The 25,695-nt window shown below is 53.6% G+C and overlaps 1 protein-coding gene and 1 long non-coding RNA gene across 4 annotated transcripts in view; both read left to right on the plus strand.

Moving 5' to 3' along the window:
• Positions 1-1,205: 1,205 nt before the first annotated feature.
• LOC140003390 (maestro heat-like repeat-containing protein family member 7) lies at positions 1,206-12,392 on the plus strand. Its single transcript, XM_072043320.1, has 19 exons — positions 1,206-2,859; positions 3,467-3,540; positions 3,683-3,811; positions 3,953-4,032; positions 4,192-4,315; positions 4,597-4,686; positions 4,773-4,877; positions 5,099-5,276; positions 6,003-6,109; positions 6,469-6,618; positions 6,840-6,994; positions 7,356-7,494; positions 7,769-7,906; positions 8,085-8,261; positions 8,618-8,773; positions 9,043-9,144; positions 9,354-9,456; positions 9,650-9,709; positions 10,366-12,392. The coding sequence occupies exons 1-19, from the start codon at positions 2,553-2,555 to the stop codon at positions 10,491-10,493; spliced, it is 2,502 nt and encodes an 833-aa protein (XP_071899421.1). The 5' UTR covers positions 1,206-2,552; the 3' UTR covers positions 10,494-12,392.
• An 8,459-nt stretch (positions 12,393-20,851) lies between these two features.
• Positions 20,852-25,695, plus strand: part of LOC119718092 (uncharacterized) — a 30,429-nt gene continuing 25,585 nt past the window's right edge. For 2 of the 3 annotated variants that reach the window (XR_005268726.2, XR_005268725.2), the window contains exons 1-2: positions 20,859-21,085; positions 21,441-21,603. This is a non-coding gene — a long non-coding RNA (uncharacterized lncRNA). Of the gene's footprint in view, positions 21,086-21,440; positions 21,604-25,695 lie in introns of all 3 variants that reach the window. The other variant, XR_011812024.1, reaches the window with a different exon arrangement.

The following is a 25,695-nucleotide window of genomic DNA, read 5'->3' on the forward strand; positions in this document are numbered from 1 at the left end:
TCAGTTTTCAACACAGAGGGGGCCACTGCCTCCAAGATGCCTGGGGTAAACTGAACCATGCATGAGGGCCTGGAAAAAGTTACCCTGGCTGCATAGGAGCCATTCTATATCCAAAAGTTGGAGGCAGGAAACAAATTTTTAGGGTGGTACGGAGCTGCAGGGCACATTGTGCAGGGTGTTCCTGCAGCCTTTATGTTCTTCTCCATCCTGGCTTCGGTGCTGCATCTGTCTTAAGAAAGGAGTAGCCAACAGAGGTAAGACAGATACTCTGAGATCATGAAAGCCATCAGAAAACTACCCCTAAGAAGATGACTGATATGGGGAGGTCAGAAGAAGCCTGGCCAGGAGAAATGTGAGATTTGGGAGAGAGAAGAGGCCAGCAGAAATCAATGATTTCTGGGAGGCTAGAAGGTTCAGGCAATGTTGATTCTGCTGTAGCACTGACTTAAAAGAGTCATGTAAAGACCTTGCCCTATTTTAACCAGCAACATTAATCCTTAAACCTAAATGCTACTGTACACACTGTCAGGAATCCACTACTCTAATGCCTGACCTCAACGCATCCCTAGAAGCCAAAATTCATCACATAGCCCCTTCCCCTTGTTTTTACTCTCTTAATCACTCTGATCCCTGACCTTAACACTAGCATTAAAATGCTCTTTTTAACCCTAGGAAACTGCTTGAGAGACCTAAACAAAACCCTAAACCACAAAGCTTGTCCATACCCTAAACACAGACCTGATACCCACATAAGAATACCAAAACATTCCCATTCAAACTTTGCTTAATCTTTAACCCAGTAAGGTGGGCCCTAGTGCCTAATCATATACATGAACACCTAACACCCAAAACCCCTGTTCCTGTGCATTAACCTCCTCACCTTCAGCCCCTCTACTAAGCCTTAACTTTAGGCCCGTCATCCCTTGGGACAGGGCAGGAACCATGAGGTTGCTCTGCAGTCATGGCACTCAAAGCTGAATGTGAGGGGCCATGGATCTCATCAGATTGTGGGCCACAAGGAGGAGACAGGGGAGAATGCTCTGATGAGCTCAGCTCTGCCTCAGGAACTCCTGCACCAGCAGGAGCAATGTGACTGTGGCAGTGACTGTAAGGTCACTTCTGTCCCTGCAGAAGATAGGGCAGCAGCAGGAACATGTCACAGAAAGGGACTGAGAGGTCACTTCTGTCTGTAGGTGGCAGGTCACCCTTGACTTAGAGCTGGGATCGGTACTTTTCGGCTGACATCTGCCAGTGGCCCTGGTAGGCCAGCAAAAGGCACCTGGCTGGCATGCTGACTGTGGGATCCCCTCTGCCTACACACCCAGGAGGACCCATGCAGAAAGAAGGCCCACATATGGGTTGTCCTGTCCCTTCTGCTTGAGTCCATGACTGGACAGCAGCAGGCCCATGGCTTGGAAGATGCTGGTGCGGTGACTTCTGTCTGGTTGGCTGACAGGCCGCAAGGAGCCTGATGGATTGGGATGCCTACTTTAGGAGGGGGTTCCACCCTGATGGAGCTTTCTTTTGTAGTAGAAAAGAGTAGGAGAGAAAAAACTGCCACAAAGTGCACTTTGGAATGTTGGTGCTGGCCACGAGGAGGAAGAACTGTCCCTCAGAGTGTTGTGCTGCGTTGCCAGAGGTCACCCAAAGAGTGTCTGTGATCAGACCATGGCTTTGTGTGAGAAGGAACAGCTGGTGAGGGTTGATGAGACACTGGTGAAATGATGGAAATGCTGGGATGAGAGCAAGGTGGTGAACAGAGACGGGTGCCTACAGTCCTCAAAGAAACAGGTGAAAGTCATCAAAGTCAACAAAGTGCTCTGCCGGGCACTGCCCAGCCCAGCCCGGCCCCTGCCCACCTCTCCCCACCACCCTGCCCTCTCTCCAGCCCAGCCCAGCCCAGCAGCCCAGGCTGGGCTGGCCCCAGGGCAATGCCCTCCACAGGCTGCTGCAGGGCTCTGGGCACGGCCACCACAGCCCCAGCCCCTCGCAAGGCACCGCAGCTGCTGGGACAAAGTGTGGTGGTTTTACTCAGGTGGGCAGCCGAGCTCCACCACAACCGCTCTCTCACTCCCCCTCTCCTCAAAGAGGAAGGGGGAGAAAATACAACACAGAGAACTCAAGGTTTGAGATGAGAAAGGTTTAATTAAATGGAAAGGGAATGGGGAGGAAAAAAAAAAAAAGAAACAAAAGAAACAATCAGTCCGCGCGGGAGCACAGAACGAGGGAAAAAAAAAATGATTCTCTACTTCCCATCAACGAGCGGTGTTCAACCACGTCCTGGGAAGCAGGGCCTGAGGGTCCGAGCCACGGCTGCGCTCTTATAAGGCGGAGCCCTGGGGTGTCACCAAGTGACGTCACAATGGGTGCCCACCCAGCCCAGGCGCGTGTCACAGTGGCACCCATTGTGACGTCACTTGGTGACACCCCAGGGCTCCGCCTTATAAGAGCGCAGCCGTGGCTCGGACCCTCAGTGTCGGTGCACGGCAGTGACGGACAGGGCAGGAGCACAGGGCCTTCGAGGAGTCCCCGAGCATAGCCCACGTCCCACAATGCCGCAACCGCCCGCGAAGAGGAGCCGCCGTTTTCTATTTAGGAACTTTCCCACTCCAGAGGCTGCTTCTGAAGAGGATGAGGAGGGAGGCATGCCCCCCAGGCAGCCCAGGCTGGCCTGGCAGGAGATCTGGTCTTCTAGGGGCAGCAACCGGCCAGCACAGGACAGCTTGCTGGCAGTGGAAAGAACCCCAGTCGAGGCCTTTTTGCCGGCAGAGGACAGCAGCCCGGCAGAGGCCATTGCTCAGGCAGCGGGCAGCAGCCAGGCAGAGGAGAGCAAGGACAAGTCACAGCTGCCGGATCGCAGTGAGTCTTAGGGATGCGGTGGGGAGGGCTGGGGACACAGAGACCCCTGCCTGACTCCAGGACTCCTTCCCTGGGTAAAGCGGCGCTTGGGCTGACGGGGCCAAGCTTCCTCCGCAGCACCACAGAATCCCAGGACGCTTTGGGCTGGGGGGGACCTCAGTGATCACGATGCTTCCCCCCAGCCCAGGCTGCCCAAAGCCCACCCAGCCTGGCCGTGGGCAGTGCCAGGGAGGGGACACCGCAGCCTGCTCCACGGCCTCACTGCCCTGGGCGTGAAGGAGAGAAATCCCTGCCTGTCCAAAAGAAACCTGCCCTCTTTGAGGTTAAAGCTGTCACCCCTTGTCCTGTCGCTGCAGTCCATGATGAAGATCCCCCCCCAGCTTTCCTGGAGGCCCCTTTGGGCACAGGGAGGCCGCAGCGAGGTCCCCCCGCAGCCTTCTCCAGGCTCCACAAGCCCAGCTCCCTCAGCCTCTCTTCCCAGCGGAGCTGCTGCAGCCTCTGGGCATCCCCACGGCCTCCCCACGTCCTTCTGGGGCTGGGGCCCTTCCTCTCCTCACCCCTGCATTCAGCCCCTCTCTGCAGCACTCTTTGCTTTCCTCCTTTCCAGATAAGGCACGGAACCTGCGCAGAAGAGACAAAGCCGTGAAATTCATCAGGGCGTATGTCAGAGGCAAAGAAAAGGTAATGGCAGCCGCTTGCATCACAGCTGTGCTCCCGGCGCTGCCCTTCAGGGGTCCCACACAGCCCCAGACCCCTCAAGGCTTTGGTCCTGCTGGCCGTGGGTGTCCCCCTAATGCTCTGTTGGTGTCTTTGTGGCTGCCAGGACGACGAGGAGCAGAAGATGCTGTTCCTCAGCAAAATCTGTGATCTGTGCAGATGTGTCACAGAGAAGGGTGTGCCGATGAATTTGCATGGCTTCTGCAGCAAACATAAGCTGGTGGAGAACATCATGGTGAGAGGATGCGCAGCGGGTTGGGGAAGGGGCAAGGCCCCCCGGCACCAGCCCCCTGGGAGGCGAGGGCTGGGGCAGCGCTGGCTCTGCTGCTGCTGGGTGCCGGCGGCTCCAAGGTCTCATCCTGCTTATGCTCTGCAGGTGCTGCTGGAAAAGGAGCCCATGGACAGCTTGCGCACAGAATTCCGGCAGAAGGCCATGGAGACTGTCACCGTCCTCAGGTGCGTGCCCAGCCCCTGGTGGCAATGTCCCGGTGGCCCTGAAGCTGGCAGGGAGGCTGCCCGTCCCTCCCAGGGATGCCTGGCCAAGGGAGGTCCGTGTCCTCCTTCATAAGCCTCGAGGCACTGCGTCCAACAGGCTTGTCTCTCTCTTTCCTTCAGCAACACCGTGCCGACAGCACTGCATGGCAAAAAGGAGAGTCTCCTGAACGTGTGCTGCAAGAGCGTCTTCTTTCTGCCTCCCGAGTCGGACATGCCAGAGACAGAAAGAGTGCTCTACACCAAGGTATGTGCTGGGTGAGGTACCGGCACCCCCAGTCCTGCTGAGCTGCTGCCTTGCTTCCCCGTGCTGATACAACCAGAGACCAGTGCAGGGCCGGGGCCCAGATTTGCTTTCCCAGCCTCACCCTTTCCCCTTCCCGGGCATGATCCCATGCCGCAGGAGGTCTGCACGCAGCGGCTTTTTAGCCCCAAAGCCACCCCTGAACTCCCGAGGGGCTCAGAGCCAGCTCCTGGGGGTGAGGAGGGCCACAGAAATAATTTGATGCTCTTCTGTCCTCCCTGCAGACTATGAAAGCCATGGACACCATGCTGGAGGACTTCGTATTCAACTATCCCATCGCCAGTTTCAACACAGAGATGCAGAATATGTTGAAGGTTTGGCATTTGCAAAGAATTTCCAAAGAATCCTCTCAGGTCACATTTGCAGACCACTGTCAACCCAGCAACTTCTCTCCTCGCAGGTGATGCTGGACTTTGCTGGCTCCAAAAACCCAGCTGTGCGTGAGAGAGCTGTGAAGGTGATTGGGAGGCTGATTACTTTCATCCGCTGGTATTTGGTGATCAAGGTAAGGCACAAGGGATTTTCCACCCTTTCCTGCATCCCAGAGCATCCTGCCATGCAAGGGTGCCTGCGAGGCAAGCCTCAACGCACGTGAGGGCCTCAGCACCGCGAAGCGAGGGTCTTCGTCCCTCCTTTGCCCCTGCTCTTCCCTCCCCAGGCCGTGCTCTCTCAGGGGCTGGCTCTGCCTCCACTAAGCCCTTTGTCTCTCCTCCCTTCCTCAAACAGATCTTAGGGAACTTTGAAAACTATGGCAACGATGAGCCCACGGATTTCAACCTGTGCATCCCCATCCTGGGCAAGCTGCTGGGCCACCTCTTGCTTTTCAGCAGTGGCGATGATTCCATGAGACACTCAGCTTTGGAAAGTCTTCATCTCATGTACACAATCGTCAGAGAAGGAAGAGGTAAGAAGGTGTGGTGGGCAATGTCCATCTGCACACAGACATCTGCTGGTTTGTCTGCCTGTTCTCCCTGAGTATTGTGAAGGATTGTTTTTGTGCTTGGTGGAGGCTGCCCACGAAATTCTGCCAGGTTCCCTGGCCTCCCCTGCTCCTCACAGCAGCTTCCCGCAGCATTCTGGCTATCGTTTTCTGCAGAAGCTAGACGCACACCTGATGTCCAGGAGCAGTTCTCTGCTGCTGTCCTTCCCAACCCTCCCCAGATCACCTACCACGCTGCTTTGTGGTCTCCCCCAGTCTAAGCCATCAATCGATGAGCACTTCCCAAACCGCATCTTCCCCGAGGAGTGAACAGCAGAGCCAGCCGTGCATCACCAGGGATGGTGACGCCCTCCAGAATGCTCCCTGACTGCTTGCTCCCTGCCGTCTTAAAGGCAGGTGTCAGGGGGCTTCCTGCACATCCTGACCCCGAGCAGAAGGGGGTCTGTGACACACTGCTACCCCCACGGCACCCAACGCCATTGCTTCTCCTCCTTCTGCATCATCCCTGAGGTCCCTCTTGCTCCCAGCACTCCTCACCTTGTGCTTTACATCCCTGCCCATCACTCTCCTCGCCGTGGGTCTGAGCCTCCCTCCTCAGCCATTCCTAGTGAAAGTGCTTTTCACCATTTGGCAAGCTTGTTGGCAAAGATGCTCTTCTCTACTGACTCTTCGCTGTTTCCCACTGTTTAGCATGCTCACTGAAACACAGAATGGAAATATATGTGCTGGGCCGCCTGATATGGAATGATACAAGATTTCCATTTTCTATAACATCAACTCCGTGTGAAATTGCCAAGGTAATGAGCTCTGGCCTTGCTGGGGATCTTGTCCGCAGCATCAGCAGGCATCTCGTGTGAGCAAAGGGGTCCAGAACCGGTGGGGCTGGCACGGCCTCACTCGCCCTGGTGAGAGGGTTCCTCTTGTCCCCAGGCTGGGGCTATGCGAAGGCTGCTCCCCTGTGTCCCGGCAGCAGCTCCAGCCCTCCTGGCCACCAGCAAGCCCTGGTTACCTGCAGGGCCAGCACTCTGGCCTCATATGCCCCATCCTCACCCCTTCCCCCGAGGGCCCTCTCTCCAGAGCTGCCCTTGCTGCTCAGCTAAGCAGCACCCTTGGGACACTCAGTGAGGCATGTCTTCGCTCCTCCTTCTTCCCACAGGGGTTTGGAATATACCTCTTCTCCGCTGAGAGGCTGGACATCATCCTCACGGCCCTTGAAGCTTTACAAGACTCCAGCATCCATAACAAGCAGGGGGCCTGCAGCGTGCTGGACGCAGCCTTGGAGGTCCCTGACTACTGGCTGACAGATGTAAGTGGCCTGTGGCCATGGCCCTGCCCTTGAGCTCTTCCAGGCATTGTTCCTCTCTCCTTCCCTGCCTCCCTCCCTGCCTCCCTCGCACATCGGGGTCTCTTGGGCTCCAGAAGCCACCTGAAGCCAGCAGAGAGCAATGGAAGGGGCCAAAGTTTGAGTGGCAGCTGTGGCAATGGCTGCTGTCTGCTGGCAACACCATTCCCACTTTGTCCCCCAAGGTGCCAACGATCATGGAGTGCATCAGGAGAAACCTGGGCAGAATCCACACGGCATCGGCGCGGCAGTGCCTGGACTCCCTGCTTCTCCAGCTGACCACCATGATGTCCAGGAGAGAAGTCAAGAACCTGCTGCGGTTCTCTCCGCCACATGACAGGTCCTGGCCTTAACATCCTTGAGGGCTTGTTCCGCGTCGGGAGATGCACCTGGAGACTCTCTGCTTGCCACACCAATGGCAAAGAGCAGGACATCCCCAAGGAGCACAGCCCTCCTTCCCACCAATGTGTTCCAGCCCTACTGGGCCAGCCAGGGCTGCAGCAGCCCAGCTGTCCAAGGCAGCCCAGAGTCCCCCTGCCCCCAGGGAACACCAGCTCAGCCCCCTCCTGCCTGCCCAGGCTGGGCCCTCAGTGCTCCCCAAGTCACAGGGGCTGCAGGACAGCCTGGGTCCTCTGGGGCTGGCCCAGTTTGTGGCCCTGCGGCTGAGGCAGCCTCACTGACAGAGTATTCTGGGCTTGCAGCACTGACCTGGCCATGTGGGAGGTGATCCTGGCCATGCCGAGGACCTTGGAGAAGGTTTTAAACATCATGATGCGAGACTTGCCGCTGTGCGACTGGTGCACCGCAGTCACGGAAGACACCTGCATCCGTCGCTTGGCTGTGAGTTCCCAGATGAAACCTTGCTCCCAGCAGGGCTACGTGTGCCCCTTCAGGCACACAGGCACAGCCCTGTGCCCATCTACCCCCAAACTGCCAGCTCCCGCAGGACGTACGGACACATGGTCCCTGGGGCCGGCAAGCCCCCGTAGCTCCCCGCGCCTGGTGCCTCTTTGGTGCCAGCTGGCGCTACCCCATCCCTGCCCAAAGGTGGGAGAAGAAGAGGCTGCAGGGAGCCCTGCAGGCCCTGCCAGTCTCTCACTGCTCTTTCTTGCAGATGCTGGCCCAGAATCACATTTCTGAGGAGGACTTTGGTAACCCAGTGCACCTCCAGAGCTACCTGAGGCACCCAAGTCCAGAGATGCGCTTGGTGGTTCTGAAAGGGCTCTGCACCGTGTCAGAGAGCCCTGAGAAGGTGAGTGGGCCATCGTCAAGCAAAGCCATGTTGGCAGCCTGGGGCTGCGCTCTTCTGCCCTCCCGTCCCTCCCCGCTGCCAGGAAGCAAGGCAGGAGGCTGGTGCTTAGGAACCAGAGCCCTTTGCCCAGGGTGGTCTCTCACTGCCTCACGGAAGGGAAATGGTGTCTTTCCTACAGGCAAGGAAAATTCAGGTCTTGCTGCCAGACATCCTGGAGGCCCTGCAGGACACCAACACAGACGTGGTGCTGAAGGCCCTGCCTGTGCTGAGAAACGTGATGGCTCATGTGAAGAGGAGGAAGGCCAGTGGCCTGGCTCTGCAGCTGGCTGAGAAGCTCCTGCCACTCTTTGACCACGTAAGTGTGCTGCGGGAGCCCGAGCCCTCATCTGGGCCCCCTGTAACGAGGGCTGCCCTTCAGCCCGGCCCTGTGGGCAGCACTCAGGCAGGGCCTTCCCAGTCTCCTCGTCAGCCCAGGCGCTGGGGAGCTCTGCTTGGGCATGGCTGGTGCGGCTGGTGGCGAAAGTGGGGTGGCTGGCGGGCAGCCTGCGATGGCAACCGATTGCGTTGCCCTTCACGGGCACCAGGCCTTGCAGCTGCCCCTGAGCAGCTCCTCTGGGAAGGATCCAGCGCTGAAGCATCTCACAGTGCTGTGAGCTCCCTTCACATCAGCCACGCTAATGCTGAAATTCCTCCTGTCCTCCTCCCTGCCAGGCGTCCAGCCAGGTGCGGGAGCACTCCATCTGCCTCTTCCAAGCCGTGATGGAGGCTGTGCTGCGGCAAAGGAAGAATAAAATGAAGAGGCCAGTGCACAGGAGCCTTCTCCCACTCTACCTTCATATGGGAGACCAGAGTGAGAGCGTAGCAAAGGTACAGATCTCAGAGCTGAGCAGTTATGTGGGCAAGGGTGTGCTGATGCCACAGGGTTGCTCTGGGGGATCTCTGGCCGGCAGCATGAGCTGCCTCCGATGGTGGCTGTCCCGTGGCCTTGCCTTGGCCACTGAACCCAGTGCACGCTGCCCCCCACCACAGCCTCCCATAACGCGCTGGGAAAGGCTCGCAGCCCTGCCAAGAGGAGGGGACAGAGGGTCTCCTTCCCAAGGCTGTGCTGCTACCTCCCAACCTCTGCTGCTCCGCAGGCCTCTGGGGAAGCTCTCGCCGTGGCTGCAAAGTTTCTGCAACGCAAGGAGCTGAAGCGCTTGGCCCAGACAGAACAGACGTGGAGGATCGGGGAGTGCTTGGTAAGGCCCCAACTTGGTTTGCCCCAGCTGGGCAAACGCGCCCGGCCAGAGCCCGCTGCCTGCAGCCGCATCCTCGCTCCCTTCCTGCCAGCACAGAGCCCCAGGGGGCTCTTCTGCAGGCCCCTCTGCCCTCCCTGCCCCCAGGATGCTGGAGGAGACCCTGGAGAGGGTGTGCAAGCCCCGTGACCCTGCGTTCTCTCTCTCTCCAGCTGCAGCAGGACAGAGGCAGAGTAGAAGAATACCTGCAGCAGAGCCAGCCCTACCTGAAGGCCACTCAGACCAACTTGCGACTTGAGGCCGTCAGATTCATTGGTGAGCCCAGCCCCTGGGTCCCTCTTAGGGCAGCCTTTGGCAGCCCCAGGCACTGCCCTGTTGCCCCCAGAGCCCCCCGACTGGGCCCTTGCTCCAGGGTGCAGGAGGGGGCACAGCTTGGCTGGCCAGGCCAGGGGCTGCGCTGCTGGGAGCGTGCTGGGGAGCGGGGCTCTGATGGGATCTCTGTGTCTAGGTCTTGCTGCGCGCTACTGCGAGGACCAGAGCGAGGAGAAGCTGAATGAAATCCTCAGCGGTGAGTGAGGGCAGTGGGGGGTGTGCTAGGGCTGGGGGGACAGCGGCAGAGGCCCCCGTGCCTTGCCCTGCTCCAGGGAAATGCTTCAGGGCAGAGGAGCAATGCAGCCATAGGAACGAGGGAGAGGAGACGGGGTAGCCCGTGGTGTCAGGGAATGGCCTCCCAGCCTGGAGCTGGGCAGTGCCGCTGAAAGGGTTGAGTGTCCCTGAGGAAGAGTCAGGGGAAAGGGCAGTAAGGCTGACAGAAGGTGGGAGCCTGTTGTAGAGCACGCAACCAGGACGAAGAGGGAGATGAGACAGCCTACAAGCAGCTAGGAGCAGGGTCACGATTGCTAGCCCTTGCTCTCATGGGGAAGCACAATAGCGAGAGGAAAGAGTCCAGGAGATTCCTGGAGTGTGTGAATCCTCCCAAGGGATGGAGGCAGGTGGTGAGGGAACCAGCTTGTGAAGGTGCCCCACCTGACCTGTGGTACGCAGGTGGGGAAGGACTGGTGGCTGCATTTGGGACATTGCTGAGCAGCAGCTTTCAACAGATTCCTTTGTCCCTCCTGCTCCTCCTGGCCTGGGGAAGAGTCGAGTGGGGCTGGCATGGTCTGCAGGGGATGCCTGGGGATCTCTGCAAGGAGTGGGTTTTCATCTCTGCTCTTTCTTTTGCAGTCCTCCAGCCTTCAAAGGAAGACCCGGAACCCACGGTCTGTTCCCTGGCAGTTCAAACCACCCTGATCCTGGCGTCAAGGCATAACACAATGTCAGGACGGAGATTTCCACTGCTGTGTTGCCGCTAGCCCCGCAGCAGTCCTCAAAAGAGCAATATATATTTTAATAGAACTAGGTTGTTGTCTCGTTATTCCAGCAGCTCCTTCACAGTGACTCGGTGCCATGACGCTGAGCTAACTTGGAGGCCACCAAGGACGTCTTTCCCCTGGGCCTGGTGCCTGCATGGCGCCTACTCAACCAATGAAAGAGCCACAGAACCCTTGCGCTTGGAAAAGGGCCTTCAGCTCAAGTCCAAGCGTCAGCTAACACCACCAGGCCCACCACAAAACCACGGCCCTTAGCGCCAAGTCCACGCATTTCTTTAATAGCTCCAGGCCTGCGGACTCCAGCAGTGCCCTGGGCAGTCGGTTCCACCCTTTCCATGAAGAAATTCTTCCTGACATCCCATCCTGTGAGTCCACCTGTGGTAGGTGCGCCCAGGTAGAAGAACTGCTCAGCCTCCTGGCAGAGCTTCGGGAGGAGGTGGGCAGGCTGAGGAGCACCAGGGAGTCGGAGAAGGTTGAACTGTACTCTGCCAGCCCTGGGACAGATGCGTCAGGCAGACACGGCAGAGGAAATGGAGGATCCCCTACCCTCTGGCCATCAGGCAGAAGGAGTGCATCTCAGTGACGAAGGGATGGAAGTTTAGATCTGCTCGGGGCAGCAGGCGAACCCCTCCTTGCCTACCTCACCTTCCTTTCAGGTGCCCTGAAACAACAGACTCTGGAAGTAATGGACACACAAACGATGATGTGCATGAAGGTCCATCCAGGTTGGAGGGGTTTTCTAGGGCAAGTCAGCCTTCCCCAGTATCACGACCACCTCCATCAAGAAAAACAGAAGGGTTACTGTCATAAGTGACTCCCTTCTGAGCAGAACAGAGGGCCGCATATGCCGACCTGAACCAACCCATGGAGAAGTCTGCTGCCTCCCAAGAGATCAGGGTAAAAGATGTTTCTAGAAAGCTCACTCGCCCCGTAAGGCCCTCTGAGAATCACCCATTATTGTTCTGTCCTGACAGAATCTTCTAAGTGGCACACCAAAATGGGAGGGACTGTGCGCTAGCGAGATCCTTCGGCCTGCTCCATGCCACACTGGGTACACTGGAGCACATTTGGAATGTTTCTGCACCAATGCACCCAGCATGAGGGACAAGCAGGAGGAGCTGGAAGCTTCAGCTCCATCCCAGAACAAGCGAGACTTGGTGTGCTGTGATGGACGGGTATGGGCTCTTCAGGAAGGATAGGCAGGGCAGGCGAGGCAAGGGGCTGGCACAAGGACGCGGCTGAGAGCTTCTGGGTAAGGATTAAGGGAGAAACCAATCACTTGGATGTTGTAGTGGGAGTTTGCGATACCAATGAATTTTTCACTAAGGAACTAAGAGAGACCTCTCTTAGCTCAACTGCCCTTGTCCTGATGGGGGACTTCAACTTGCCAGACATTAACTGGGAAGACCACACAGCTGATACAAGCGGGTCCAGGAGATTCCTCACACACCTTGATGACAACTCCTTGGTACAGCTACTGAGGGAGACAACAAGGAAAGGTGCCATCCTAGACCTGTTGCTTGTGTTATAAATGGCTCAGTCTTCAAAATAGGATTATAATCAAAGTTTACAATTTATTAAAGGAATAGAGGTAAGCAAACAGCGCTGGGTGCGCCGGGAGTCTCTGCTCCACCAGGACGCACACCAGTTACATCAAGCAGCTGATTTTTATGCTCCTAGGCTGATACATATTCATTACTACTTCTAAAAAAAATGTGTTATTATAATTAGCTTCCGGGATCCAAACCCTCCTACTGGAGCATGCGCATCAGTCTCTGGTGGTCCCCCTGGGGGTCTCTGGGGGTCTTTCATGCTGAAGGCTCGTAGTCTTCCTCTCAGTTTTTTTTTCTTGTCCTTCCCCTTTGTACTCCTTGGCAGCACGTCAAAAGCTTACACAGCGTTCCCTGCAAGTTTTGTCTTCTAGCCATCCTTCAGCTTCTTTCTTCTCCTTAATCTCCTGGCCGCCTGGCCAGATATCAGGGGCTTGCATAGTGTCCCATTCAGAAGTCGTAACAGTTACTAGTTGTTAGCAGTTGTTCTGAAACCCCCAGACATCAGAGACTTCAAAGAAAGAACATACAAACACAAATAGCTCTCTATTGACACTTCACATTTAAAAATCTTTGGCGATTGGAGGAAAACTGCCAGTACGCCTGCTTTTGGCAGGGGGGTTGGACCCGATGATCTCTTGAGGTCCCTTCCAACCCCTCCAATTCTGTGAACTTTGGACACGGGGAGGGCAGAGTTCAGGCTGCTCAGGGAACTAGTTAGGAAGATCCCGAGAAGCTGTTTTGGAAGGTATCGGGGTCCATCTTTTTAAGCATGACCTCCTAAGAGCACAGGAGCAGGCGATTCCAAAATGTTGGAAGTCAAGGAGGCGGGGCAGGAGGCCAGCTTGGCTGAGCAGGGATCTTCTTCTAGAGCTTAAGTGGAAAAAGAAAGCATGTGGCCACTGGAAGCGAGGTCGTGTGACATGGCAGGGCTACAGAGGTGCTGTTTGCCTCTGTTGGGAGAAAATTCCCCCACACACCAGCCACAGGACTCATCCCACCAGGTTTTGCTTATGCTGATGATGTCGTAGCTGTGGGACAGGGCCAAGACTTCTAGCTCATCCATTTGATTCCTCATAGTGCCTGTGTTTGTGTAGAAGCACTTCAAACGCGCCTCCCTACACGCAGCGCCTTGTGGAGCTGACCGCAGGACCTCACTAGCACACCGTCCCTCTGATTCTAGCGCACCATCCCTCAGCTCATCAGCGGCATGCCTGGTTTTATCCCCTTCCTCCTTCGACTCTAGTTTAAAGCCCTATCAGCCCTGCCAAGTCCTGAGCAAAAATCCTTACCCCTCTCCGAGAGAGTGTGGTGGTTTTACTTGGGTGGGCAGCCAAGCTTCACCACGACTGCTCTCTCACTCCCCCTCCTCAAAGACGAACGGGGAGAAAATACGATGAAAAGGGCTCAGGGGTTGAGATAAGGACGAGGAGATCGCACAGTAATTATCGTGACGGACAAAACAGACTCAGCATAGGGAGATGGTAAGATTTATTGCTTATTACTAACAAGCTAGAGAAGTGAGAAACAAAGGAGAGAAGCCAAAAGCACCTTCTCCCCCGTCTACCCTCTTCCACCTCCTCCCCCCGAGCAGTGCAGGGGAACGAAGGAACGGGGGTTATGGTCAGTCTACAGTGCTTCTTCTCTGCCGCTCCTTCTCGGTCACTCTCATCCCCTGTGCTGTGGGGTCCCACCCACGGGATGCAGTCCTTCCTGAACTGATCCGGCGTGGGCTTCCCACAGGCAGCAGCTCTTCCAGAACTGCTCCAGATATGGGTCCGTACCACGGGGTCCATCCCTCAGGAGCAAACTGCTCCAACCTGGGTCCCCCACGGGCAGCAGCTCCTGCCAGGTCACCTGCTCCTGCGTGGTCTCCTCTCCACGGGCTACAGGTGTGGCCCGGAATCTGCTCCGGCAGGGGTCTTCCACAGGCCGCAGCCTCCATCGGTGCAGGGCCACCTGCTCCACCGTGGTCTCCTCCACGCGCTGCAGCGTGGAACCCTGCTCCACCGTGGTGCTCCATGAGGCTGCAGGGAGACAACCTGCTTCACCAGGGTCCTCACCACAGGCCGCAGGGGACTTCTGCTCCGGCACCTGGAGCACCTCTCCCCCTCCTTCTTCACTGACCTTGGCGCCTGCAAGGCCGTTCCTCACTCCTCTCACTCTCCCAGCTGCTGTGTGGCGCAGAGTTTTTTTTCCATGTCTTAAATATGCTTTCACAGAGGCGCAAATCGTGTGACCAGCAGGGCTAGGGAGGTGATCGTCCCCCTGTACTTGGCTCTGGTGAGGCCGCACCTCGAGTACTCTGTTCAATTTGGACCCGTCGCTACAAGAAGGATATGGAGGTGCTAGAGAGAGTCCAGAGAAGGGCAACAAAGCTGGTGAGGGGCCTGGAGAACAAGTTTTATGAGGAGTGGCTGAGGGAGCTGGGCTTGTTCAGCCTGGAGAAGAGGAGGCTCAGGGGCGCCCTTATTGCTCTCTACAGATACCTTAAAGGAGGCTATAGTGAGGTGGGGGTTGGCCTGTTCTCCCACGTGCCTGGTGACAGGACAAGGGGGAATGGGCTTAAGTTGCGCCAGGGGAGTTTTAGGTTGGATCTTAGGAAGAACTTCTTTACTGAAAAGGTTGTTAGACATTGGAACAGGCTGCCCAGGGAAGTGGTGGAGTCACCATCCCTGGAAGTCTTTAAAAGACGTTTAGATGTAGAGCTTAGGGATATGGTTTAGTGGGGACTGTTAGCGTTAGGTCAGAGGTTGGACTTGATGATCTGGAGGTCTCTTCCAACCTAGAAATTCTGTGATTCTGTGATTCTGTGACTTATTGGCTCAGCTCTGGTCAGCAGAGGGGCCCTTAGCAAACATGGGCAGCTTCCAGATCCTTCTCACAAAAGCCACTCCTGTGGCCCCGTGCTACCAAAACCTTGCCAGGTAAACCCACTACAGGGAGGCGCATCTCATCTGGTGGTAGCAGGCCAGTATCACATAGACCCTCCCATGATCAGCAAGCCCAAAGTTCTACCAGTTGCACCAGTCCCGAAGCTACGTGTTAATGTGGAGTCTGCTTGTCAGCATCGATCCCCCCTATCGGAAGGACAGAGGCAAACACAACCTGTGCCCCTGATCCTTTAAGTAGTCGCCCCAAAGCCCTAAAGCCCCTTTTTTTACTAGGCATTAGTAACAAAAACTTGAACAAGGTGGAGATAAATTAACTTGGCTACAGCATTAAAGATGAGCTTTGCGCAGTGGTCAATTGCTGGCTGGCTTGAGGCGCGTGGCTGAGGGTCTCTAATGAATTGTATGACTGATTCAGGTGCGTGGACAGCGCATATGGTTACGGGGAAAGTATATGTAGCAGAGAAAAATGGCAATAAAGGCCTTCTGCTCAAGAGCCATCGGGAGACCGTGTCTTTCATCCCTTCAGGTCTGCCCCCTTCCAACTCAGGATATTCTATGATTCCAAGTGTGGAACCCAGCATTTAGCTTCCCAACCTGGTACGCCCCTCTGATTATTATCCTCTTCTGATAGTCCAGGCGGGCAGTGACGACATTGAAGACAGAAGCCTGAAGGCAATCAAAAGAGACTTTAGGGGGCTGGGACGGTTAGTAGACGGAGCGGGAGTGCAGGTAGTGTTTTCGTCCATCCCTACGTTGACAGGGAGGGGTACGGAGAGGACAAGGAAAGCCCACCTGTTAAACACGTGGCTCCGGGGCTTGTGCCAACGCAGAAATCTTGGGTTTTTCGACCATGGGGCAGTTTACTCAGCACCTGGTCTGATGGCCGTAGACGGGTCCCTATCCTTTAGGGGAAAAAGGATCCTTGGCCAGGAGCTGGCGGGGCTCATTGATAGGGCTTTAAACTAGGTAAGAAGGGGGATGGGGCTGAAGCAAGGATTGTTGGGGCTGTGCCAGGGGGAGCAATGGCAAGGCTGGAGGATAAGGTAAAGGCCCAGCTGAAGTGCATCTACACCAATGCACGCAGCATGGGTAACAAACAGGAGGAGCTGGAAGCCATCGTGCAGCGGGCAGGCTACGACTTGGTTGCCATCACGGAAACGTGGTGGCACCAGTCTCATGACTGGAGTGCTGCGATGCCTGGCTATAGGCTCTTCAGAAGGGACAGGCAGCACAGAAGGGGTGGTGGTGTGGCTCTCTATATTAGAGAGTCTTTCGATGTTGTAGAACTCGAGGCTAGGAATGACAAGATTGAGTCCCTTTGGGTTAGGATAGGCAGGGACAACAAGGCTAGTGTCCTGGTCGGGGTCTGCTATAGACCGCCGAACCAGGATGAGGAGACGGATGAGGAGTTCTACAGGCAGCTGACAGAAGTCGCGAAATCTTCAGCGCTTGTACTCGTGGGGGACTTCAACTTCCCTGACATATCCTGGAAGCACAACACAGCCCAGAGAAAGCAGTCTAGGAGGTTTCTGGAGAGCGTGGAAGATAGCTTCCTGACGCAGCTGATTAGTGAACCAACCAGGGGTGATGCCCCGCTAGACCTTCTCTTCACAAACAGAGAAGGACTGGTGGAGGATGTGATTGTCGGGAGCTGTCTTGGGCAGAGTGACCACGAAATGGTGGAGTTCACTATTCTTGGCGAGGCCAGGAAGGGAACCAGTAAAACCACTGTATTGGACTTTCGGAGGGCTGACTTTGGGCTGCTCAGGACACTAGTTGGTGGAATCCCTTGGGAGGCGGTTCTGAAGGGCAGAGGGGTCCAGAAAGGCTGGGCGCTCTTCAAGAGGCAAATCCTAATGGCACAGGAGCAGTCTGTTCCCATGAGCCCAAAGATGAGCCAGCGGGGAAGAAGACCAGCCTGGCTCAACAGAGAACTGTGGCTTGAGCTTAGGAGAAAAAAGAGGGTTTCTAATCTTTGGAAAAGTGGGCAGGCCACTAGGGAGGACTATAAGGATGTAGTGAGGCTGTGTAGGGACAAAATTAGGAAGGCCAAAGCTCATCTGGAGCTCAATCTGGCTACTGCCGTTAAAGATAACAAAAAACGCTTTTATAAACACATCAACACAAAAAGGAGGACTAGGGAGAATCTCCATCCTTTACTGGATGCGGGGGGAAACTTAGTTACAAGAGATGAGGAAAAGGCGGAGGTGCTTAATGCCTTCTTTGCCTCAGTCTTTAGCGGCAATACCGGTTGTTCTCTGGATACTCAGTACCCTTAGCTGGTGGAAGGGGACGGGGAGCAGGATGTGGCCCTCACCATCCACGAAGAACTGGTTGGTGACCTGCTACGGCACTTGGATGTGCACAAGTCGATGGGGCTGGATGGGATCCACCCAAGGGTACTGAGAGAACTGGCAGAGGAGCTGGCCAAGCCCCTATCCATCATTTATCAGCAGTCCTGGCTATCGGGGGAGGTCCCAGCTGACTGGCGGCTAGCAAATGTGACGCCCATCTACAAGAAGGGCCGGAGGGCAGACCCGGGGAACTATAGGCCGGTCAGTTTGACCTCAGTACCAGGGAAGCTCATGGAGCAGATCCTCTTGGGAGTCATCATGCGGCACTTGAAGGGCAAGCAGGCGATCAGGCCCAGTCAGCATGGGTTTATGGAAGGCAGATCCTGCTTGACAAACCTGATCTCCTTCTATGACAAAGTGACGAGCTTGGTGGGTGAGGGAAAGGCTGTGGATGTGGTCTACCTTGACTTCAGCAAGGCTTTTGACACCGTCTCCCACAGCATTCTCCTCAAGAAACTGGCTGCTCTTGGCTTGGACTGCTACACGCTTCATTGGGTTAGAAACTGGCTGGACAGCCGGGCCCAAAGAGTCGTGGTAAATGGAGTCGAGTCCAGTTGGAGGCCAGTCACTAGTGGCGTTCCCCAGGGCTCGGTGCTGGGGCCGGTCCTCTTTAATATCTTCATCAATGATCTGGACGAGGGCATTGAGTGCACCCTCAGTAAGTTCGCAGATGACATCAAGCTAGGTGCGTGTGTCGATCTGCTCGAGGGTAGGAAGGCTCTGCAGGAGGATCTGGATAGGCTGCACCGATGGGCTGAGGTCAACTGCGTGAAGTTTAACAAGGCCAAGTGCCGGGTCCTGCACCTGGGGTGCAATAACCCCAAGCAGAGCTACAGGCTGGGAGAGGAATGGTTGGAGAGCTGCCAGGCAGAGAAGGACCTGGGAGTGATGGTGGACAGTCAGCTGAATATGAGCCAGCAGTGTGCTCAGGTGGCCAAGAAGGCCAACGGCATCCTGGCTTGTATCAGAAACAGTGTGACCAGCAGGGCTAGGGAGGTGATCGTCCCCCTGTACTCGGCTCTGGTGAGGCCGCACCTCGAGTACTGTGTTCAGTTTTGGGCCCCTCGCTACAAGAAGGACATCGAGGTGCTTGAGCGGGTCCAAAGAAGGGCGACGAAGCTGGTGAGGGGCCTGGAGAGCAAGTCCTATGAGGAGCGGCTGAAGGAGCTGGGCTTGTTCAGCCTGGAGAAGAGGAGGCTCAGGGGCGCCCTTATTGCTCTCTACAGATACCTTAAAGGAGGCTGTAGCGAGGTGGGGGTTGGCCTGTTCTCCCACATGCCTGGTGACAGGATGAGGGGGAATGGGCTAAAGTTGCGCCAGGGGAGTTTTAGGTTAGATGTTAGGAAGAATTTCTTTACTGAAAGGGTTGTTAGGCACTGGAACGGGCTGCCCAGGGAGGTGGTGGAGTCACCATCCCTGGAAGTCTTCAAAAGACGTTTAGATGTAGAGCTTAGGGATATGGTTTAGTGGGGACTGTTAGTGTTAGGTTAGAGGTTGGACTCGATGATCTTGAGGTCTCTTCCAACCTAGAGATTCTGTCATTCTGTGATTCTGTGATAAATATAAAGCTCTAAGCAAGGCATCTAATTCCTCTTCTCGACAGTGTGGTAAATCAGCTGGTTTTGGATGTAGGCCAAAGAGTGAGCAGCACGACCACCCGGGGGCTGTGCATTACCCCTCTGCTGTGCTTGCGCTGCAGGTTTGCACTCGGAGAGGCCAGCCAGTGCACAAGAACATCAAGGATCTCTCTGATTTTGCAACCTTCCTCACGTGGGGTAAGCACCAGGCTTTGAAGTGCCTGGGGCACAGTCTTGTTTCCACCAAGTCTTTCTATTGCTAGTCAGTACACACAGGGCCTGGCTTTGAAAAGATTGGGAAGGAATAAGCAAAGGTGAATCTCTTGAGCTTTAAGAGCAAAGCAGTCTGAGAAGGTTTCTCCAGCTCCCAAAAGCTAAAGGAGGTAAGTGGTAGTGTCAGGCCCACAAGGATCAGGCACTGGATTGTGGCCTGAAGGCTCTGCAGCCTTTAGGGACTCCGTGCCCTGACCTGTCAGTGTTGTCAGCTCCCAGGAGGAGGAATGGCTGCTGTAAGATAATCTTGCATGCTCTGCGAGGATAAAGGAGCAGGGAGGAAGGATGGCGGAGTGATGGAGGGACCAAGCCTGCACCCCCTTCAGCTACAGGCTTTGCTGGCTAGTTGTGAATCTGCTCAGCTCTGCAGCGCTCACCTGGGCGACGTTCCCATGATCTGAAGGCCTTGATTTGCTTCCCGAGCAGCTCTGTGTAACCCAGCCAGCTGGCTGCTGACCAGCCCTGCTGCCATCTGCTACCCTGCGCCTCTGTTGTGGCTGAGCCCTGGATGCCAAAGATGCTGCCGTAGCTCCTTCCTGAGGGAAGCCCAGTCCCTGACAGTTCAGGTGTTCTTCAGGCAATATCCTTCACGCAGTAACGTGCCAGCCTCCAACAGCCAGGGCGTGCTGGGTGGTGATTAGAGCACTGCAACGAGGAGAACACACACGGCATTTATGTGGCTCCCTACCTGCCCTGCCCCTGAGTTCTCGTATGCTGTGCACGTCTCGTGTCCTTGGCTCAAGGAACATCATTAGTGCGTGTCAGGCAGTGCCCAGAGTGGTGAAACCTCAGCTTGAGCTGGTGTTTTCGGCACTGTCAAGCAGTTGCATTGTTTCCCTGCTAGAGGTGCCTTCGCTTTGGGAGGAAAGGTGCTCGATTTATCTCCTCCTTACCTTGCAGGGGTTTGGTGAAGCTCAGCTAGCAAAAACTTGTAAATTGCTCGGAGATCATTAAAGGAAAAGTGCTGTAGCAGAGCAAAGTATTATTTATTAATGTGCCTCTGTCTTACAGGGCCATAAATATCAAGGTTTTAATTGCTCAAACTTGTAATCTGAGTAACTTCATGGATCTTTTTTTTTTTTTCTTTTTTTGCCTTGTTGAATAATTTCATGGAGCAGTTGCTGCATAAAGCAATACAGCAGAGGTGTTTAAAAGCCAGGTCTGTTGGGCAGAAAACAATGGGATGTCACAGAACCACTTTCAGCTTTTCTTTGATTGTTCTGATCTCTCCTGGCTCAGTACTAGCCTCTGCATCTAAACTTGCTTTTGACTTGTTTAAAATCCCACCTCTGCTTATGAGTGGAGGGCAAGAAATAGCACTGTGAAGATGATCGGAGATTTTGCATTGCGAGGGTCTCTGGATCACTTAATCAGCAATATGCTGCCATTAATAAACTCGAGCTATGCTTGAAAGTTTGCACTGTACGTCTTTGGGGGCAGGACACGAACAGTGCAACTGAAGGGCAGAGAAAGGAAAAAAATCCTCCCCTTTAATTTTCCAGCTTCAGCTGGCAGAGGAGGCGCGAGCTGGCGGTGGGACTGCACTCAGTGCCCTGCTCTGCAGACCACGCTGGCAGCTGCAGCCCGTTGAAGCCGTGGGGCTGGCATCAGCTGCGCGTAGTGACTGCAGCAGGAGTTTGGCCAGTCAAGATGCAGTTAAATATCTCCGTGCTTGCGAAAGTGCTGAAGCTGGGGGTTTTCTCTGCCTATGAGAGCTGTCTCCAGATGGGGATAGTCTCAGGGTCATCCCAGCAGGAAGGGGGATGGGATCTTTCAGGTGATTTTCTCTGAGCTTGAGGGAATGAGGCAGGGCTGGCATTGCAAGGCCGAGGCCTTCTGGGTGCCTGATCTGGTGGTGGCATGGTGGGATGCCAGCAAGCAATCCACAGAGGATGGCATTGAGTGCTGTGGTGTGTGGACTTGCAGGTGAGCCCTTTGTGCAGTATCACTAGCATACAATAAGGAAATTCCTTCTCTTTCTCACTCTGCCTATTTTTTGAGTTGCCTCAAAAGCATGGCAAGGCTCAGCCTGCTCCTTTTCTCCCAGGTGGATGGGCAGCCAGCTGCTTCCTCATGTGTTTCTAAGCTCTGGGATATGCTGTTCTAATACGTTGTTCATAGGCCTCTGAGATTACCCCATTTCATACAAAATGTAGCAGAAGCAGCACCAATTGTGTGTGTGTTGCCTTTACTCCCCAGCTCTGGCAGACCAGCTTTAAAACGTTTGCTTTGACTGTCAGTGAATTATGAAGCTGATCTGAAGGTTCTCCTTTCTTTTTAGGTATGAGGTGTGAATAGCACAGTTCTTTCTCCCCTTCGTGCTGGTCATACTCTGCTACCCCCTAATCTCGATGCAGGACTTTTATGATTCCCATACAACCATCTCATATCAAAGCCAAGTGGATAAAACCCCCTCTACATCAACATCCCAAGGAAACATTCAGGTAAGGTGACGGGCAGTCCTAAAATATTATACCTTAAGATATGGCAGCCTGACAATTTTGCTGTGGTCAATGCAAAGTCACAGAGGAGACACTATCCACTGTTGTGACCCTCACATTGGGACCCTTAGACTGTCACTGAAATCTGTAGTCTCTAAGGAATGGGTGTTTATTTGGCAGGAGAGCTTAAAGCTGCCGATGTCCCTCAGTCATCACTATCTGCTTGTTTTGCTGCCTCAGATGGTCTCACTTCCCATTCAATTATCAGCATTCCCCAAGGGACTCAATTATGCCACCTGAGACAGAAGGAGGAGAACAAATGGTCTGTGCTTCAAGGGAGAAAAAGGGAGTGTCAAGTCCTAATTCAAGAACAGTGGCAGATTGGCCCTTTCCTCGTGAGATAGCATGAGCACTTTTAAGAGTGGAAGCGACTAATATCCGCTGCAGCTAAACCAAGCGTGACATCCAGAGGCTCTGTAATTAAATGTGAATGCATATGCTGAGGGGCTTGAAATGTGGACCAGGGGAAGACCTCCAGTAATGATTGCCCATTACATGGGTGATATCAATCAGGGTCAGTCCTGGTCCCTTTAGCTGTGCCAACAATCCTCAGTGCCAGTGATTCGCACATCCTCTATTTTGTTTCAAATACGGGTCAATATTGAACAGATGCGTTTTAAGAATGTAAAGGGCTTTAAAGAGCTGTGCTTACGCTTAGAAAATTTTTATTTTGGGTGCGGCACTGGTGGCAACTGCTTGTGCAAGCAGACTTCAGAGTTGTTCACGGATTTTTTAAGGTAGTTGATTGAACCACATGAAGTCTACCAGGCCTGCTCACGTGCCCATCTCTGACCATAGTAGGTGCACAGAAGCCAAGAAGCAGTAATTTCATCTGGATTCTTGGTAATGATGCTGGCACCTATCTACACGTTGTTACGCTTGGCTATTACTGCTGTTGGCAAAGCAGTGCTGGCAGGAACGAGGGCAGAAGCCCTGTGGGCAGGCTGAGGAGCCTGGTGGCGAAGGAGTGCTGTGTGGGATAAGGGGTCTACCAGCATTCAGGTGGTGGCTGAACTCAGTTCCAGTCCCTTGAGTATGGTTCTACTTGGGAATCCCAGCCAGGTCAGTACTGCAAGCAAATGCGTATTTATTACTGGAATTAATTGCTTTAATGCCAGAGAGCAGATGGAACAGGGCAAGAGGGAGAAAGGGGGGGCTGCGTGCAGGTTTGGTTTGGGTTTGCTTACTGGTTATCTCAGCAGGAAGAGCTCTGCGAGCCTATGTGGCTGCTGCTGCTGTGTTCAGCTGCCTGCATGCAGCAGTGAAATGGTTAAGATGCACTGGCCAGACTGCTTGAGAAATCCAGTATGGGAATAATGGGGATTCTTCAGTTTGGCACTAAATTGTAAGGATAGGCTTATGTGAACAAAGCCGGTGGGGAGACTTGAATTTCACCATGCTCAGGAGTGGAAAAGAAATGAAAGCTGGCACATGATTCTGTTTCCACTTACGAAGCACCCATCTGCCTTTTTAAAATTCAATTTATGGGAATGGTGAGTAAGGCTGGGCCAGTTCGTAGCTATTAGATCCATGCCATTAACATCCCAGCCGCTTCATTTTATCAATAGCATGCACTGAGCGGGGAACATCTCTCATGCAGGATTGGCAGAAATTGATATTAATAAGTGGATCTAATATTCTTAAATTTGTATTCCTTCCCAAGACTCGCAGTGAACCCAAAGGGCAGAAGAAATAATAAGTAAAGGCCTAATTCATTATTTATAACCAGGCAAACCAGGGAAGTAACTCAAGGAGATTACCTGGATAATCCAGCATTAGCATCTTGTTTCAGAGATCTTTATTAGGACTCAGGAAAGGCTCCTGGGAGAGAGGAGGCAGTCTCGTAAATTCATGCACTAGCCTTTGACCCTGCCTAGTGCCCTGGCCTTATAATTTACTTTGGGGTGTGCGTGAGTTTAACACAAAGATAAACACTGTTGACTGAAGAGAGCAAAGGAAGCTGAAGAGGGGCAGTACCATTCTAAGGGGCTCAGAGTAGATGGCAATGCTGCACCACAGACTGTGTCCAGGTGCTGTCTCCTCTTTTTCCAAGTTCATGGGACCAGATGTGTTTTGGGAGACGCTCCTCAAACGCTTGGGCTCTCCTGTTCAGAGTGGAAATAATAGCGCCTCCCAGGGAGCTGGCTCATGAGGCGATGCTTTAAAGTCAAACTAGATTAGGTCTCGTAGGCCAGTGTCTTTCTCAGTGCGATGACAATCGAGGCCTTTTGAGAAATTTACTGTTCTGTCCATTGTTTCTTTTCTTTATGTGTATGGCTTTACAGTAGGAGGGAAGGTAGGGGAAAGTTTCATGACCAATTGCTGAGCCTCTTGCTGAGAAATATTGTCCTCATTGGTTTTTGTTTTCCTGAAGAAGTTTAGAATGGTCTCTGGTTGCAGAATTGAAACCAGCTAAAAGGTCAAAAATAAATTTTTGCAGGAAGGTACAGAAGAGTATTGTGGGACAGAGGCAGATGCTATTTCTGAGATTCCCAGTGCAGTTTTGCAGATGTAAAATATTTGAAAAAGTTACAGTCAAAGACCTTGATGCTTGTTTTATCCTGATAATGCCTTCAGTTCATGAGGCTTTGCCAAGCAGTCCTTTATTGCATAAGTAAGTTTGCTTGTGTGTATTCATGGCAACGAGGCAGGCAATATACTTCTTGGAAAATTCATGCAGATTCCCCTCTGGATAGCTTTTTGGTTGGGACTGTTATTCATCCTAGTTCTTTGCAAAGATAAGTAGCCTAGAGTCGGTGCAGATACAGGGGCAGCTGTTTCAAGCAGGAGCAGAGCAGGCTGTCAACAGTTAACATAGCAGCAGCGTGACCACTTCACGTTTGTGATGTACCCTCCTTCTGAGAATCTCAGAGATTTTCCAAATACTATCTAATCCCCTCTAGACACCTGCCAGGTTGGTACGGTCAGTAGTAAACCCTTTTCAGATGAGGAAGGCTGAGGTGGAGCTGTTGAACAATTCTGTAACAGATCAGTGGAAGTGCTGGGAATAAAGCCCCAGACTCCCAGGCGCCCAACCCTGGCTCCCATACATTCTTCCTTGCTTCTTTCTCATCTGAATGGATTCACCCATCCCTAATACAAAAGCAGATCAGCTCACCTACCATCTGCATACACAATTTTCCTTTAAACACTAGCTATCGGTGGGCTTTTTTGCGAGATTATGCACACAGAGGAAAGAGAATGCTACCATCTGGGATATCATATCAGCTCTTCTGGAGATATTTGGTACAGGATGTATCCAATTATAAATGAGCTAGAAGCCTACAGTCTTAACAAAAGCAGGTGGAATCTTATCAGCAGCAATGGACAGTTTAGGAAAGGAGAGTTAACAGGATTATTAACCCCCTTGAAATAGACTCTGCTTTCCAAAATGGAAAATAATAATGTCCATAACTGAAATAATTAACAGAAAAACAATTTGCAACACTTAATTAAATGGAAAAGAATATGCTAATGCAGAGTTAAGTCTGCACGAAGGCTTCTGCTCCAGTGCATGCTAAGTATGTGGTTTCCATACACTCATAACTTTGTTAAATCAAAGCCAAATGTCTTCCAGTTTAGGAAAGCACAGACTCCTCGTTGAGAGTCCTTGTGCCAAGTTTCAAGCACCAGCCGTGCTTTCTGGCTAGAAGGTTTCTTGTTTTGTTTCCCTCCCCTCTCCCCCCCCCCCTCCCCCCCCCCCCAAAAAAAAAAAAGTGTTTTTCATCTATAACTCACAAGCAGCTGAAGTGATTTTTCTGAAACAATTCAAAACACTCTATGGCTCTGGGAAAACATTAGCTTGGGAGGCAGTCTTTCAAAAATGTTTTGTGATGGACTGGGAATGAGGGTCTCCTGGCTGTACCTGCTGAGGGCGCTGGCAGCTCCGTGTGCAGTAAGTTTATCAGAAATGTGAATTGCATTACTGCTACAAATTGTGCCTGGAAGCAACGGGCGCTACGCTGCTGCCAGAGCAGTGCTGTGATTCCAGACGTACCTGTACCAAATGGTACCCAAATTGCTAGGTGTTGATAT

The sequence above is a fragment of the Anas platyrhynchos genome, chromosome 11, assembly GCF_047663525.1.
Source record: "Anas platyrhynchos isolate ZD024472 breed Pekin duck chromosome 11, IASCAAS_PekinDuck_T2T, whole genome shotgun sequence".
NCBI classification, from domain to species: Eukaryota; Metazoa; Chordata; class Aves; order Anseriformes; family Anatidae; genus Anas; species Anas platyrhynchos.

Excerpts from the sequence above, each read along its gene's own strand:
- LOC140003390 (XM_072043320.1), top strand. The coding sequence starts at position 2,553 with ATGCCGCAACCGCCCGCGAAGAGGAGCCGCCGTTTTCTATTTAGGAAC. Across the intron at positions 4,687-4,772 it reads AGATGCAGAATATGTTGAAG|GTGATGCTGGACTTTGCTGG; the intron begins GTTTGGCATTTG and ends CTCTCCTCGCAG. Across the intron at positions 7,907-8,084 it reads TGTCAGAGAGCCCTGAGAAG|GCAAGGAAAATTCAGGTCTT; the intron begins GTGAGTGGGCCA and ends TCTTTCCTACAG.